Source organism: Pipistrellus kuhlii, unplaced genomic scaffold (assembly GCF_014108245.1).
Source record: "Pipistrellus kuhlii isolate mPipKuh1 unplaced genomic scaffold, mPipKuh1.p scaffold_m20_p_1, whole genome shotgun sequence".
NCBI classification, from domain to species: Eukaryota; Metazoa; Chordata; class Mammalia; order Chiroptera; family Vespertilionidae; genus Pipistrellus; species Pipistrellus kuhlii.
The window spans coordinates 54992035-55008912 of NW_023425404.1; the positions used below are offsets into that span (position 1 = coordinate 54992035).

Consider the following 16878-nt stretch of genomic DNA (forward strand, 5'->3'; position numbering starts at 1 on the left):
TCTCTAATTGTAGTATAAATGATTGCATAAGTAGGGGTGTGGAAAGGAGTGATAAGGTATGAAACAGGAAATAAAGTGGGAAATGGTAAAAGGGGCCAGAACCTGTGGAGCTCCATTGGCCATTGTAAGGATTTTGAGTTTTATTACCAGTATAATGGAGTTCATTAAAGTATATTAAACACGTGACCTGATTTATGGGCTTTAAGAGCTCGTTTCTGACTTCTGTGCAGAGGGTTGACTATAGATTGGAAGCAGGAAGGGCATCTAGGCTATTGCCTTGCAATCATGGCTACAACTAATAAAATGTCAGGGATGGAGAGAAATGGACAGGTTTGACATGCAGTTTGAAAGAAACATTTGAAAGACCTCCATGGAAACAGCAGAGGCTTGCTGATTGGTTGGCAATGAGAGAAAGCGAGGCATGAAGGATGACTCCTAGGTTTTTTATTTAAGAGGATGGTTGGTGGTGCTATTTGCTGAGATGAAGAAAAATGGGGGAGGAATGAATTTGGTGGAGGTCGGGGTGGATGGTCGGGAGTTTTGTTTGGATAAGTTAGGTTTGAAGCCAGACATCTGAGTGGATTTGCCAAGTGTGTTGGACAGACTAATTTGGTACTCAGGGCTGAAGATATAAGTTGGGGAGTCGTCAGCATATAGGTGGTATTTTAGCCAAAGGACTAGATGAGTTCACTTAGGAAAAAAATAAGTTAATTTTTTTAATTTAAATTTTAAGGAGTTTTAAATTGTAAAAATTGTTAGAAAAAAGAAGTGGGAGGAATAAACCACAGAGTACAGTGACATTTAAAAGCTCAGCAGAGGAAGAAGAAGCAGAAGAAAAGCCTGAGAGAGAAGCTGAGAAAGTGCGATGTTATGGGAGCCAAGAGAAGAAAGTGTTCCAGGAAAGAGAGAGTTGTCAACGTGGGTTGGCTTGAATGCAACTTGAGTCATAAAGTAAGCTGAGGACAGAGGCATACACTACAGGGTTTTGTGGAGCTGGTTGGTGACCTTGAAAATATAATACGTAGTAGAATGATGGAGTTGGAAGTCAGAATGGGATGGCTGGGGAGGAGTAGGAGTTGATAAATTAATGACAGTGATGTTTTGCTGAAAAGGGGAACAGAGAAATGGAGAGGTAGCTAGAGAGGATGCCAGTGTAAGGTTTTGCTTTATTTCATTGTGTTTTAAATAGGAGACTCTGATGCATGTTTATTAAATGCCAGTGGGAATAAAGTAGGAGAGAGAAAGAGAGAGAGAGGAGAGAGAGGAGGGGGGAGAAAAAGAGAGAGAGAGAGAGAGAGAGAGAGAGAGAGAGAGAGAGAGAGAGAGAAGTTGATGATGGAGAGAAGAAAGTAGATGAAGGCAGGATCAGAGTCCTTGAGGAAGGAGACCCAGAACTCAGTGGAAACCACGGACTCCCATGGGAACAGCAGGCAGTGATGGAATGTGGGTAACTCTGTGGATTTGGTGTCAGCAAGGAGAGTGACCCTGTCAGCTTCCTTCCATTGTTCTCAATGAACTGTGGCTTCAGGTCATCTTTTGAGAATGAGCTAGGACTTCTGAATCCTGAGTTCAAATGCACTGTCTTTTACTTACAGTTTGGCACACTTGGAACAAATGAAATGCAACCACTTTTGTATAATTTTCTTTAAAGAGCTATCAATGATAAAGCAATTCACATTTATTCTTCATTTGATACTTTATCCGGAATTATTCAAGTTCCCAACAGAGAATAGAATTCGCATGGTTTGTTTAATTGAAGACACGTAGATGAAGAAGCTAGTTACAGAGATAAAGTAGAATTAACAGATGTTGCCCCCAGAGATTGACAGCAGCCACAAGTCATTGCTAGTCTTAGGGCCAGAGGGCCAAGGCCAGGGCCAAGAGCCAAGGAGATGAGCAGTGCTAGATCCCAAGGGAAGCTGGGGTCACGAGGGGCCAACAGCAGGATGGTCCATGGGAGAGACCTGCAGCCCCTTTCAGGGAAGTGGTGCGGAGCAGAGAAGGGAGGGCAAAGACATGGCCTGTCTTCCCTTTTCCCATCTCTTGCTGATGCTTCCTCCTGGCCGAGCACAGCTGGAAGCTATCTGGCCCTGGTGATGCAGTCCATGGTGAAGGACAGAGAGCAGGTCAGGCAGCAAAGGACCGGCACAGTCCCTAGTACCTCATGCCATCACTATTGAAAAGATTTTGAAAACCACTCCAAGAGAAATCTTTATACCCAATGCCAGTGTATAGAATGCATCTTATTATTTGACATCAGCTGGGCTTTGGAAAACCTAGCTAACCATGTGTTTGGATATAAAGCATCATGGACCCTTATAACTCACCCATAATCTCCAAATGCAATGTCTTCCTCCTTTATTGTCAGGCAGAGGCCTCCTGCCCATAAAACGAGGGGAGCTTGTTTCAGGACTCCTCCGCGGCCATGGGAAAGTCCGCGCCATGTATTCAGATGGTCATGTTTTGGCCAGTTCCAAAAGGAAGGCATTTTAACTGACATCTATGAACACTGTACTTTGTGGACTGTGACCCTGGGAAGGACCCCCATCATGTGTGCTTTGGGTCCCACAAATCCTGGATCTGCTTCTGCTTTCAGGTACACTGATGCAAATGTTATCCCTTTCCCAATATTCTACCACCTCCCGGTGGGTGGATAATGGGCATCAAAATGGACATTTTGCGAAGGGGAGAATACAGCAGGAGGATGAAAAAAGCAAGGCAGGGAGGGAGTGTGGCGCCAGAGGCAGCGAGAGAAAAGCACTGTGCCTGGAGACCCCTGTTGGGCCACACCGTCCTGTGATGGCGGGTGGTCATGGCTGGTTTCTCTCTGGGGCCTCACTCAGCTGTTGCTCTCTCTGTTGCAGATGCAGATGGAAACCTGTGTCGAAGTAACCAACTGCTGCAAGTCGTGCTGACCATGCACCGAGTTATCATTTCCTCCGCGGAGCTGCTCCGGAAAGTGATCATCCTATATCCTTTCAGCAGCCCCCCTGCAGCCCCAGGCAGGAGCGCTCAGAGGAGCTGAAATCGGAAGTGTGCTTTAATTTGGTTGGTTTGGAATAATTCTGAGTGGTAAATGGGTTCACATGTCACATGTCCTTTCAGGGGCACGGTGTGTGTGTGTGTGTGTGTGTGTGTGTGTGTGTACATACATGTGTATGTGTACCTTCGGTTGGGCAGGGCGATGCTATTGATGCTGATTGCTCGGGGAAGCAAAGAAATCAGCATGCAAACAGTCTTCTCTGGCTCGTAACAAAACTTTTCTTGTAGACTCATTCAACTTCACAGTCGCCCTGTGCAGGTTGACAAGGGTGCAAGCATGACTCAAGTGATGACATGCATTCTGGCTTTTCTGACCAATTCTGGAACCTTCCCCAGGTTCTGGCCAAGGCTTCCTGGTGCCACAGCAACTGGAGTGTGCTGGTGCCTTTTGCCTTGGGCAGCAAACCCAGCTGGACTGTAACCTCCTTGTGGGGTGTGGACTGAGCGGGGTGGGGAATTGCCTGCCCTCTCCCTCCCCCTGACTGCACCGTAAGCTGTGGCCTCCAGAGAGAAGCCGTGGGTGGGTGAGACTGTTTAGCACCCGAAGCCCAGATCCCTGTCTCTGAGTCATGACTTGCAGCTCTTCTCATCTTCACCACCTCTCCTGGCCCTACCTTTTCACCTTATGGCAGGTGCGCACTCACACACACACACCACTCACACTCACACACATATACTCACACTCACACACACACACTCACACATACACACTAACCCACACCCATCGGGACCGAATCCCTTTTCTATACCCACTTATATGTCTTTGTTTTAAATAATTATTTATTTTTGAAAGTATTAAGTATGTATGTCCCCTTTGTTCCCCCGTTAACTCCCTCCAGCCGGCCCCCACTCCACTTACATATCTGTACCTCTCCTCTCAGAGGAGGTGTCTCCAGGGCCCTCCAAGGGCGGGGCCTTGGGAGGGGTTCACGCCATCAGAGTGCAGGTAATAAGTGGTGTCTCGTCTGCAGAGAATTTTAAAACCGTAATAAAACCGACTCAGAGTTGGTCTGCTTTTTATTAACTCCAAGTATCAGCAATTCCAAACAGTGCCAGGGATTAAGTATTTCTCACTGGAAAAATTGTTTGTTGCTCTAAGGATTAGATTGTACCTGAGATGCCCACCCACACAGCGAACGGGCGCCTCTCCCCTTCCCCCCTTCCTGCCCCTGGTCACAGAATCCACCCCATCAGTGACCTCTCCTCTCCTGTCCTCTTAAACTGCCCCGTCAGTGGCACCTGACCCTCAGCCTAAAACACATGGAAATGCCTCCTACCTAAAAATAAACCCTCAGCCCCACCTCCCCTTCATTCCATTGTTAGGGTTAGAAATGTGATGTGCAAGCTTCTTAAAATAGTCTGCACCCGCTATCTTAGATCTCCCCGCTCCCTCCCACTCCTCATTCAGCCATGGCCCCCACCCCTGCACTCAGACTTTCCTCTGATGTCACCGGCAGCCTCCCAATGGCTTTTTTCCGTGTCTCAGTTCACGCTGAGCTCCCAGAAGCCCTGGGCTCTGCTGACACCGCTGCCTCTGTAAGCCTGCCCTCCAGGGCTCCCCCTCCTCCCCGGCACCCCTCCAGCTTCCCACCCAGCACCTTCTCTGAGGGCCTCTGAACCACCGGAAGAGCATCCTGGTGGTTCTCTCAGCTCTTCCTTCCCTGGGCAATGTCTCACCAGGATTTTCACCGCCATTCCTCTGTGTTGATGACTTTAAAGTCTATATGTCTCTAACCCAAGTCATTTCTTTAAAAAGTGTGGACTAGTTTGTCCTGTAGGGACATCAATTTTAATATGTTCAAAACTTTACTCATTAACTCACCACTCCCTCTCCCCAACTACCACCCCGTTAATTCTGCTTTAACACCTGTATTTTCACTTTCAGTTTCAGTTAATGGTGTCATCACCCACTCAGTGGCCTAAACCACATCAGAAGCACCCTCAACTCCTTCCTGCCTCTCACCTCTTTCAGACCATCACCCAATCCCAGGGTTCTGACTTCAGAAATGACTCTCATCTGGTCTCTCCTCTGCATTTCCATGCCAGGGCTGGCTTTGGTCCCAGGGTTTTCTCACCTGTGTGCCTTCTCTCCCTGCGCGCCCTCCTCCCCCTCATTGTCATCTTCTGAAGTTACTTTCCTAAGAAGGGGTAGCCTTTGCTTCCGGCAGGCGTCCTCAAACTTTTTAAGGTGGGGGCCAGATCACGGTCCCTCAGAGAGCTGGAGGGCCGGACTATATGAACTACTAATTCCTACTGTAACACCTCGGCTGCGCTCACTGCCCAAAAAACCTGGCGGGCCGGATCAGACTCCTCTGTGGGCTGCATGTGGCCCGCAAGGCCTTAGTTTGAAGACCCCTGCTTCAGAGCCTCTGCCCACTAGGGGGCTGACATCAGACTCCTCAGTTGTCAGGAGACGGCCCTCCAGGGTCTGAGCCAATTCAGTGTCTCTCCTGCTTTGTCCTACAGCTCCCAGAAACCCTTCCTGTCCAGCCAGTGTGGTTCAGCAGTTGGGCATGGACCCAGGAACCAAGAGGTCCCTGCTTTGATTTCTGGTCAGGGCACATGCTTCGTTTGTGGGCTCCATCCCCAGTAGGAGTGTGCAGGAGGCAACCAATCAATATTTCTCTCATCGATGTTTCTTTTCTTCTTCTTTTTTTAAAATATATTTTATTGATTTTTTTACTGAGAGGAAAGGAGAGAGATAGGGAGCTAGAAACGTCGACGAGAGAGCAACACTGACCTTGTACACCCCCTACTGGGGATGTGCCCACAACCTACGTACATGCCCTTGACCGGAATCGAACCTGGGACCTTTCAGTCTGTAGACCGATGCTCTACCACTGAGCCAAACCGGTTTCGGCTCATCGATGTTTCTATCACTCTCTCCCTTCCTCTCTCTCTTTAAAATAAAAATAATAATAATTTTTAAATAAACCTTTTCCCCTCCACTCTGAGCTTCTCAAATGCCCCAACTGTCATGGGTCCTCACCCAGTTCCTGGTCTGGAGAGCCTTTTCCTTGCTGCAAGCCTAGCAAATTCTTTTCTGACCCTCTGAAATCTTTCCTGAGCTCTCCACCCCCTTCCCCTTGGAAAATACATCTAGTGCCAGTGATGTGCAAACCTATTTAATTCCGGTGTCTCTCGTTCTGTATCATGTAATTGGTCAGTGTCTCTCTCGTGTGTGTCTGCCTGGGTGTCATCTCATCTGCTTTGAGGGGCTTTTCTTTCCGTTCCTTTAACTAAGTACATTGATCTGCCTGGACTTCAGTTTGCAACTTTTGAGTAATACCTATATTCTCTTGTATTTATAGATGACATTTAAGGAAAACTCAAAACCTTTGGTCTAGTTGCTGTCCTTTGAATTGTGTTAGTAATATGGAATTTTGCACGAGGGTATTGAAAAATTAAGTTACAAGTTACTTTAAGAGAAAATAAATATAGTTTTAACCTATATACACACGCCATATTGTAACTTACCTATTTATGAATTGTCTCCCCCAGAAACTGTGTGTCTCCCTCAAGGGCAGGAACCAAAGGCGTATTTTTCTTCTTGGTTTCTCTAGAACTTAGCTAAGTGGCTGTCTCATGCTAGAGCTCGATGAATGTCGTACTGTTGTGGATGCAAAACACTGAGATACTTTTCCTGTGTCTGTCAGGACCTTTAAGTGAGAAACCTGGGCTTTGCTCAAGTCTGGGGTCAGGGGAGGGATTCTAAGAAGGGAATACAAAGTAAGATCTTCTGTCATTGAGACCCAGGTTAAATATTAAAAGCAAAACTATTTTGTCTTCACAGTTAGTTCACCTGTTCTGGCTTGGAGGTAATAGAATTGTTAATAAAATAAGCTCAGATTGTTTCTTGCTTTTCCATTGTTTAGAAGAGAGAGGAAGAAGAAACAAAACAAACAAACATGCTTTGAATAGTTCAGATGCCTGAAGAGCTCAGTCAGAACTGCCCTGGTACTTCCCAGGCACAGGATCATCCGGGAAGGGAAGGAAGAGGGGTGGGGCCTGAACTGTCAGCAACAGGGACCTTCACCAGGTTGCAGGTGCCCAAGCCTCTGGTTGCTGGCCTGTGTCATCAGCATTGGCTTCCAGCTCCAAAGTGAGAAAGCGGTGCCCTGCCTCACCTTGGGCCTCCTTTGCCATGCATCGGGGCTCTGATGGCCTTGGGAGGCCCTGCCATCCGGCCTGGCACCCCGCATGCCCACAGAGGCTCAGCCCCGGCCTGTACCACTGGGCTTGCAGACGCTGCCCGCCCCCCATTTGAAGAGGATAAGAAACCACCAGAGGAAGGTCAACTTCACATAAAGGGCACCATGTTGATTTATATGTCCGTTTAGTTATTTTAAAATAGGTTGGTTTTTGTGCCTTCCTTATTAAAAAGGAAGAATAAAAATTTCGCCAAAACTGGTTTAGCTCAGCGGATAGAGCGATGGCCTGCAGACTGAAGGGTGCCGGGTTTGATTCCGGTCAGGGGCATGTGACTTGGTTGCGGGCACATCCCCTGTAGGGGGTGTGCAAGAGGCAGCTGATGGATGATTCTCTCTCACCAATCTTTCTAACTCTTTATCCCTCTCTGTAAAAAAAAATCAATAAAATATATATTTTTTTAATTTCAACAAGTTGGTCAAATAATGAAAATATAGAATCTAAGACATATCTATCTAAAATGTGCCTTCTGCGTGACCCTCTTTGCATTCAGGGAATGCATTTTCTTTCTTTTATATATATATGTATTTTTATTAATTTTTTACAGAGAGGAAGGGAGAGGAATAGAGGACTAGAAACATCGATGAAAGAGAAACATCGACCAGCTGCCTCTTGTACACCCCCCACCGGGGTTGCGCCCACAACCAATATACATGCCCTTGACCCGAATCGAACCTGGGACCTTTCAGTCCCCAGACCAACGCTCTATCTACTGAGCCAAACCGGTTTTGGCAGGGGATGCATTTTCTTAGCGATGTGGCATTAAGACATGTAAAGTCACCTCATTCCCACTTCTACCTTTTAGGCCCAAAGGAAGGCTGGTGTCCAAACCTGTTACTTCATGAAGTTTGCCAATTGGCCAGGCTTATTTTAATCTCTATTTCATTTGTCAATGTGGGTGTGGTTCTGTTTTGATGCCGTCAAAGACAGATTTTATAAGCAGTAAACCTATTTAAATAAGTTTTGAAAATTAAAGTAATTCTATTGAAAGTACAAATTTCACAACCATAGTATTTTTTTTAGGGACCCGATTTTAAGCTTACAAGTTGTATTCTTTCTATAAGTCTCACATGTTCCACCAAATATTTTTAAGGGACCTTGAAAATGTTTTGGTTAATTTGGAAAATGCTCATTAAATACTCCCGATGGTTTTAAACAATTATGAATTTTACATTTTAGTTTACTTTTAAAGACTTCAGAGGCTCCCCTGAATTCGAAATAGTTTTTATAACTCTAGTAGATTAAAGTTATAAACAGGAAAGCCAACATTATCTTAGATGTGCCAAAGCAATGCATAAACTTAATAAGATTTCAAGTTAAAACCACAATTAATTATATATTCCAAATTGGAGTTTCCATGCTATCATTCTAATATACTCTTAAACTTTATAGGCATATAAAATCTCAAAATGCACAGATGCCTTCCTAATAAAAACATCAATAATGTGTTTTGGGCTGTCTTTTACTTGGCTGTAGTTAACTCTGAGTTTCGCAGGGGATACAGTATGCCCTCCCACTGAAGGAAGGCTGCTCCCGTCTGGTTATTTGAGATCTCTGCTGGCTTCTCCCTGGGTTCATTTCAGGGGCCCGGCTGCAGGTGAGGCCTAGATGGCCATTATGGAACAGTTTTTATTGATAGATGAGAAGAGGCAGAGTCTTGCAGGGCACACAGCCGACATGGCCTGCTTGCTCATTCTGTTTGTGGAAGATGGTAGGGCCTGCCCGGGTTCATCACTGGATTGGATTTTGCATTTCTTTTAAGTGGATATTTTTTCCATCTAAGCTCTAAAGCAGCAATTTTCAACCAATGTGCTTCAAGACTTTTTAAAACATACAATACCTGACTACTTAGCTAGGAGCTCTGACTTCTGTTTCCTTAGATTGTCAAACAAACAAACAAAAAATGACAATAGCCAGCACAACAATAATTGTCCAGTGTAAATGAATTAAAATTATACCTTTTTATTTGTCAAATTGGCAAAACAATATATTTTTTGGTGCACTGCAGAATTTTAGTAATCAGTTCATGTGTACCATGGGATGAAAAAGGTTGACAATCGCTGCTCTTTAACATGTGAACTTGATGGAATCTGCTCTTCTTTCATATTCTTAGGATGGCACCATTTCCTGGAATATTCCAGGTGGTATGGATCCTTAACATGTCTCTGATTGTATTTTGGCTTTATTCACATTAGTCACATGGCTTTGTCCAACTTGTCATCCTACTTACAAGGTCAACCTACTAACATCCTGTAGGCATATATTGTCATTTTCCTATTTATGTCATGGCACTAGATCTGAATACTTATTCCTTCCCCCTCTTCTCTAATCCACTGCACAAATTGTTTACCAGTTACTTGAAGCATTGTATACGATGAGAAAGGGCTGCTCTCTTTAGCTGGTCTCATTGGACTCCTGGTCTCAGGCAGGAGCTCATTGCTGCTCTGGCACTTCTTATAACGATAGTTACCTGTGCAGGCCTCTCCCTGCCATGCACTTCCTAGCTCTACTTCTGCAGAGGAGACACTGTGGCCGCCTTCCACCGCCATTTCAGTGTGAGCACACACCAAGTTGATTTTTATCTTTGGCCAGAGAGATAAGAAAACATTTTTCTTTGAAGATTATTTCGGGAGGGGGTTGGTTTTAGCAAACAACTTCCCCAGATGAGAAGCTGTTTGGTTGCTATAGCAGAAGCTCCATTTGCCTTAACCACCGCCCACATATAAGGATGCCTGGGCCAAGAAGTCACCAGGGCTGTGCCTGAAGATCTGCTACTTTGTAAGGTAAGGATTCTGCATGCATTTGGGTCTTTGTGGCTTGGGGTGAAGGAAAAGACTGCAGCAAGGTGAGCTAGTTTTTTCCCATGCCCCTGCCTTCCCCTTCCTGACTGTCTTCCTGCGGGTCACGTCTGGGCAGCCTGGGAGAGCGGGCGTTTTTCCTGGTGTGCCTGAGCTTAATGTTGTAGGCCAACACTTCCCTCAGTTCACAGTTTTTTGGTATCAAAGGACATGGGGAGAGGTTATCTTGTTTGTTTTTAATCTGAATCATAAAAGTAATATAGCTCCTATCAGTGCATTTTGAAAATACAGAAAAGAATATAACTATAGTAACAATCTCTCATATCCAACTACCTGTTTTGGCATTTTTTTCTTTGTCTTTTTTCTGAGCAGATTTTTTAATCATAGTTGCAATTAAAAAACAAAGTTTTCTATCCTATTGTTCTCTCTTAACTTTAATATCATTGAAAGTGTCTTTAGTCATGAAAAACTTTTGTAAGTATTATTTTTAATGGCCATGTAATAGTCTGAGACCTGGTAAAGTGTAATCTACACATACATGCCCACCTTGTGACCTTCGGCTTGTCTGTAGTTGCCTAATTTATGCTTATCTCTGATGTGCATAGCTGTGCCTAGACCTGCCTTGGCTATGAGACACCTTATCCTATCCAAGCCTTTAACACGAGGAGGGGCAGAGAGCTGTAAAGAGGTGGTTTGTTTGTTTGTTTTTCCCCTCCCCACTTCCCTGCCCCCACTCGTTATGTTCTATGTTAAGAATATATATTCCAGCTGAAACCGGTTTGGCTCAGTGGTAGAGCGTCGGTCTGCGGACTGAAAGGTCCCAGGTTTAATTCCGGTCAAGGGCATGTACATTGGTTGCAGGCACATCCCCGGCAGGAGGTGTGCAAGAGGCAGCTGGTCGATGTTTCTCTCTCATCGACATTTCTAGCTCACTCTCTCTCTCCCTTCCTCTCTGTAAAAAATCAATAAAATATATTTTTTTAAAAAAGAAGAAGAAGAAGAAGAACATATATTCTAGCCTGACCTGTTTGGCTCGGTGGATAGAGCATCGGCCTGTGGACTGAAGGGTCCCAGGTTTGATTCCGGTCAAGGGCAGGTACCTTGGTTTTGGGCACATCCCTGGTGGGGGGTGTGCAGGAGGCAGCTGGTCAATGTTTCTCTCTCATCAATGTTTCTGACTCTCTCTCCGTCTCCCTTCCTCTCTGTAAAAAGTGAATAAAATATTTTTTTAAAAGAAAAGAACATATATTCCATGTTCCCAGGAATATAGAAAGGCAAACCCACCTGTCTTTTTGTCAGTCCTCTTTGAGGGAAGGACACACCAAAGTGACCTTGCCTTCCGCTTTGGCCTGTGTTCTACCCCCCCCTCCCCCCATGCAGGTATTGGATAACGGAATTCTGGACCATGTTCAAAATGGATGCCACCTTGACAAACACCATGGAGGAGTTTCAGGAGCTGGTGAAGGCTAGTGGGGAGGAGTTACACTGCCGCCTGATCGACACAACTCAAATGTGAGTGCCAGGGTGTAGAGGCATCTCTGCTCCGCTGGCCCTGACACCCACCTGGTGTGGCTGTGGCTGTGGCTGTGGCTGTGGCTCTCCCGCTGGGAGCGGCCCCTCACACAGGCAGGTTCAAACCACCTCACCAAGTGAAAAGCTTGACATTTGACAAGCAAGCAGAGATGCCCTGGTGGTAAAGCTGTGGGTGACTAATACGAGCAGAAACCATGTAAGGCCCAGTCAGAAAGAAATCGGGTAGCAAGACAGTGACTAAAACGTGCCCAGGTTGTGAGAAACTGAAAGCACGGTGTCTACACGCACGCAGGACCACGGGGCGGCAGCTAATGCCTGGAGGCCCCTGAACTTGAAAATGGGGAAGGATGGCTGACGGCGTATTGAACAGAGGGCGTCTGGCCTGTGGAGTCTGTGAAAGACACGTGGACTTCGGGAAATGGAGAGATCGCAGGGATATTTCCCATTACCTCCTGGATTTCTTATTTATGAGGTCAACCCACTCTGGAAATACAGGGCAGGGTAGGGTGCACACACTGCATACTAAAATTTTCACAGGGTGGCCACTTTATTTCCCAATAGTGCAGATCCTTAGAATATAGAATTCTGGAACTGAAAGGAATTCTAGAGATGGTTTCATCCAACATCCCAGGAAACAGACTCAGCAAGGCTGTCTGGCTCATCTGGGGTCACAGAATGCTAAGCTCGTGGCCGGACACAAGCTCAGTACACTGGGTCATAGCCGTGCAGAAAGGTAAACGTCACATGTCATAGTCCCCAATACATCAGTTTGTCACTTTAGACTCTCTGGACCTCTACTTAGAATAATACAACTCAAAAGATACAAGAGGCCAAAACCAGTTTGGCTCAGTGGATAGGTCCCAGGTTCGATTCCGGTCAAGGGCATGTACCTTGGTTGCAGGCACATCCCCAGTAGGGGGTGTGCAAGAGGTAGCTGATTGATGATTCTCTCTCATGGATGTTTCTAGCTCTCTATCCCTCTCTCTTCCTCTCTGTAAAAAATCAATAAAATATATATATTTTTTAAATACAAGAGATTTTCAAGTAACAATTCCCTCATTTTAAAGATGCAGAACCTAGGCCCCAGGGCACTTCTCAAACCTTAATCTCCTTGTCCCAATGCACTGCCAGTGTGACTTTTCTCTACCAGTGTCTCCGGGGCTGTTCTTTAGGAATTAGTCAGTGAGATATAGCCTCACCAGATACATTTGAGAAAGAGTGAGTTAAACTTGCAAAATTTGCAGTGCGTCTCAGAGGCTGTAAATGTTCATTGGACAACAGGCTGCAGACTTTGTAGCATCCCCCACACTCATTTGGCCACCAAGCTCTCTGTAGAGAGAGACGGGGTTCCCAGGAATACCAGTTTGGGAAACACACATCTGCAACCTGCTACCTTACAAAGGCTTTTCCCCTTTGCTTCCTTAGTGTAGGAAACAAGCTGAATCAGACACACACGCGTTAGTTACAAGAAAATAGGGGGGTTGTGGGGGGAGGGGAGAGCGCAGGCTCTCTTGGGGACTCAGCTGGGAAGTGGAGGGAAATGCCAGCAGTCACTCAGAGTGTTCCTCCCCATGACCCCTGCAGCATGACCCCTCACCATGGTTCTCTGTGCCCTTCCACCATCTTGAGATTTCCAACCAGTTAGAGTCCCTATGACCCTTATGAGAACGATGGGCACTGAGGAGGCATGGAGAGAGCAGACGTGCCGGGACTGAAGACCAGGAAACTGGGGCAGTGCCTGAGCCCTATTTCCCACGGCCTTAAGCCCCTTTCCCCCAGTCCCCATGTGCATTGTAAAGATTCACAGGAAGCAAGCCAGGCTTCCTAGTTGCTGCCATAGAAGAAGTTGATTTGGGAAAACTGTTGATGCATAGTTTTGGCCAAGGAAAGTGAGCTAATGGTTCTTTGTATAAGCTCGTGCAAAACTGGACTGACTTGTATTCAAAGGCAATTTTGATGTATTCTTTTCCCCCTTCTCTCTTTCACGTTTACCCACAAAAGCAACGCCCGTGACTGGTCCAGGAAACTTACTCAAAGGATAAAATCGAACACCAGCAAGAAACGGAAAGTCTCCCTGCTCTTTGACCACCTGGAACCGGAAGAGCTGTCGGAGCACCTCACCTACCTGGAGTTCAAGTCCTTCCGGAGGATCTCCGTAAGTTCCCAAGGGACAGGAGAAAGCTTCCCTGGGACAGCTGGGGCATTTCTGCAGAGAAACAGCAGCCCCTGCACCTCCTAACCCCCGAGGCCCTCTGCTGGTGGGCCTTCCCGTTAGATTCTGTACCATCCAAAGAGCCAGTGCCCTGAATTCCTGGGTGGTCCCTCCCCCTCCATCCTCCATGCCCACCCCTCCCCCCCAAGTGACATACAGTGGGCACATCTATAGTGTGTATACACACACACACACACACACACACACACACACGCTTTTTAACCCTGTGTATCATTAGGTTGCCAGAAATTTTATCGTCTCATTTTCCTCCCTCCAAAATGGAGCTATCCTCTAAGACACATGTGTCAAACACAAGGCCCGTGGGCCAAATCCGTCCCGCCAGGCCTTGCAATGTGGCCCGCACCATGCTGTCATCACTGCACTCCGCTGCGTTTCCATCACAATGACAGTTTATGACTGTTCAGTAAACCATTCGGCCCACAATTTAGGCTGGATTTTAGATTTTGGCCCCTTCTCTGATTGAGTTCGACACCCCTACTCTAAGACTTTGAGTTCATTCTAGGGTAGGTCTGAATGGCTGTGGAACATGCCAAAATAAAGTAGATGCTACTGGTCCAGCCCAGAATATACCTAAGCCCATGAAGTGGCACTGACATGGCCCAGCCATTGCTGATGATTCTAGAGATACACTTTGCTGACCCAAACTTGCTCCTTACATCTCCATAATGATGCCAAAGCACACTGGTGCCACACGAGACAGCTTGACTGCACGCAGGTGCCACCGACCCTCACTGACCAATATGCTTTCCTGGGGAACGGCACCTTTAACCTGCCCTACCCAAAAATGGTCTCCAGCTTTGCTCTCAGTCTCTTGTTGCTGGACTCGTTTTGTAGAGTGACAGGGTGACCAGGGTTTCCCAGATGAGGGGATGGAGGCCTGGAGATTAAGAACTGGGGCTGGAATTACATGCCTGTCTGTCACTCAGCACCAACTTACTCAGTCTGATACTATTTGTTGTTGTTGTTTTTTTGTGTGTGTTTATTTATTAATCTTCACCTGAGGATATTTTTTCTATTGATTTTTATAAAGGGGGAGGGGGAAGGGAGACAGAGAGAAACATCCATGTGAGAGAGACACATCGATTGGTTGCCTCCTGCATGTGCCCCAATCAGGACCAGAGATAGAGCCTGCAACTGAGGTGCATGCCCTTGGCTGGAATCGAACCTAGGACCCTTCAGTCTGTGGGCCGACACTCTAACCACACTAGCCAACCCCGCTAGGTAGAGCCTGGTTCTACTTGAAAGGAGTCCCGCAGCCAGGTGACAGACGTTATTTCATCTTTCTCCCATCATGTTGACATCTGCCTTTACACAGCTGTCTGCCAGCCAGGAACCTCCCAGCTCCCTTTTGGAAATAGTCTTCCAGCGTGAAGACTCTGCACTGGCCCCGGACCCCTCAAGGCACCCCTGACAGAACCAGGGGACTTGCTGGAGGCCCCAGCTGGGGAGTTTCCATTTGGCAGTGCCTTCCCATCATGAGAGGGACACTGAAAGGAGCCATTCTCAGACTGAAAATTGCGCTGCTCCGGGCCCAGCTGGCAGGGCTGCTCGGCCCAGGAATGAGAGCCTGTGCTCCCGGGGTTGTTTGCAGTGGAGCACAGCATTTGGAAGCCTCCTGGCTGTTGAATGGTACAGCCCCTCAGAGAAGACGGCTGCCTGGGGTCTTTGTTCTTCATGCACAGCTCTAAGCAGTTTCCCAGCCAGCAGTCTCCCCTCAGACATGGACCAGAAGGAGATGGCTCCCTGCTGTGAACTGATGGCATTTGCTATTTCCTGTTTATTGTCATACTTGGGGTGAGAGGAGCGAGATTACTGGGATAATTCTTTTAAAAAACAAGTAAATTTGGTGTTATTTATAGTGGGAGGAATATACAAATGAATTCACTGGAATGAGTCACGGGAATTTTCTGTTAGAACCAGGAAGATTTTTGCCTCGTGTGTGTCTCCTAAGGAGTAGTTTTGGTCCTACTCAGAGTTTTCACCCTGAGTCATCACAGCACCGTGAAATAGGCTCTGCTCATTTGCATTTATTTTATTTAGGTTGTTTCTCATCAGCATACTCCTAGTCAGGCCGGACTAAAGTTACTCCATACTAAAGTAACCCCCTGCTCCTCCCTCACAATCCCGTGGCCCGACAAAGCAAAAGTGTGTCTTTCACTCACACGACATATGTAACATGGGTCTCGCAGGGACCCAGATGCGGAAGGCTTCATCTTACACAGCTTCTGCAGCTGTGGACCGGCAGCATGGCGGATGGTTCAGTGGCTCTTACACCTTTCCCTCAAAAGTCCCATCACTTCCACTCCCATGCTGCTGGCCCAGCTCTGAATACATGGTGAGCAGTGCCAAACGTCCAGAGGAGCGCTGGAGCAGGCAGGCAGGTGCCACCTCCCTTTGGTTATCCTGTGGGGCAGGATTGTAGGGGGTGAGGCCACGATAGCTCCAGTCGCCGCTTCTACAGCTGTCTCTGGCACCTGTTTCACATGTGCTGTTTGTCAACCACAGTCAGTGCTGTTGTCCACTTGGGAAACTATGGTCATGGAATTGGCTAACTAGGTTTCATATACCCAACTCACTTGGCCTCGGTTCAAGTTCAAATTCCATTCAGGCAGATTTGTTTTAGCATGAAGGTAATAATTATCCCATTATTACCACCTCACATTGATGTAGCACTTGGAAAAATTAAAGTGGTTTCATACCTTATAATGTTTAATCTTCATAATTTCATGTGCTAGATAGAGCAGATATTAGCATCCCATCAAGGTAAGAAAACAGCTTGCGGAAAGGGAGGGAGAAAGGAGAGAGGAGGGAGATGGAGAACAGGGGGGAGAAAGTCTTGTGAATTCCTTTTTTCCCTTAACCTCGGCAGCAGATGTGAGATTAGTCCTGAAATTTTTATTCTATTCTTTAGAATTTAGAGGTACCAATGTCACCCAAAATACCAATGTCAACCCAAAATACAGCATTTGAATTACTCGTGTGTTGAATGAATTAGCACACATCCATGTATGCCTAATGACTTTTGGTGTAGAGACCATGCTGTGGGTAGGTTTCCTTCCCACC

At 46.5% G+C, this 16878-nt stretch overlaps 1 protein-coding gene across 2 annotated transcripts in view; it reads left to right on the top strand.

Annotated features, from left to right (window-relative positions):
* The window catches only part of RASGRP1 (RAS guanyl releasing protein 1), a 76228-nt gene that overhangs the window by 38460 nt on the left and 20890 nt on the right, over positions 1-16878 (top strand). For both annotated transcript variants that reach the window (XM_036446499.2, XM_036446490.2), the window contains exons 3-6: positions 2865-2970; positions 9972-10034; positions 11430-11561; positions 13584-13737. In XM_036446499.2, the coding sequence (XP_036302392.1) occupies positions 2865-2970; positions 9972-10034; positions 11430-11561; positions 13584-13737 (455 nt within the window). The remainder of the gene's footprint in view (positions 1-2864; positions 2971-9971; positions 10035-11429; positions 11562-13583; positions 13738-16878) is intronic.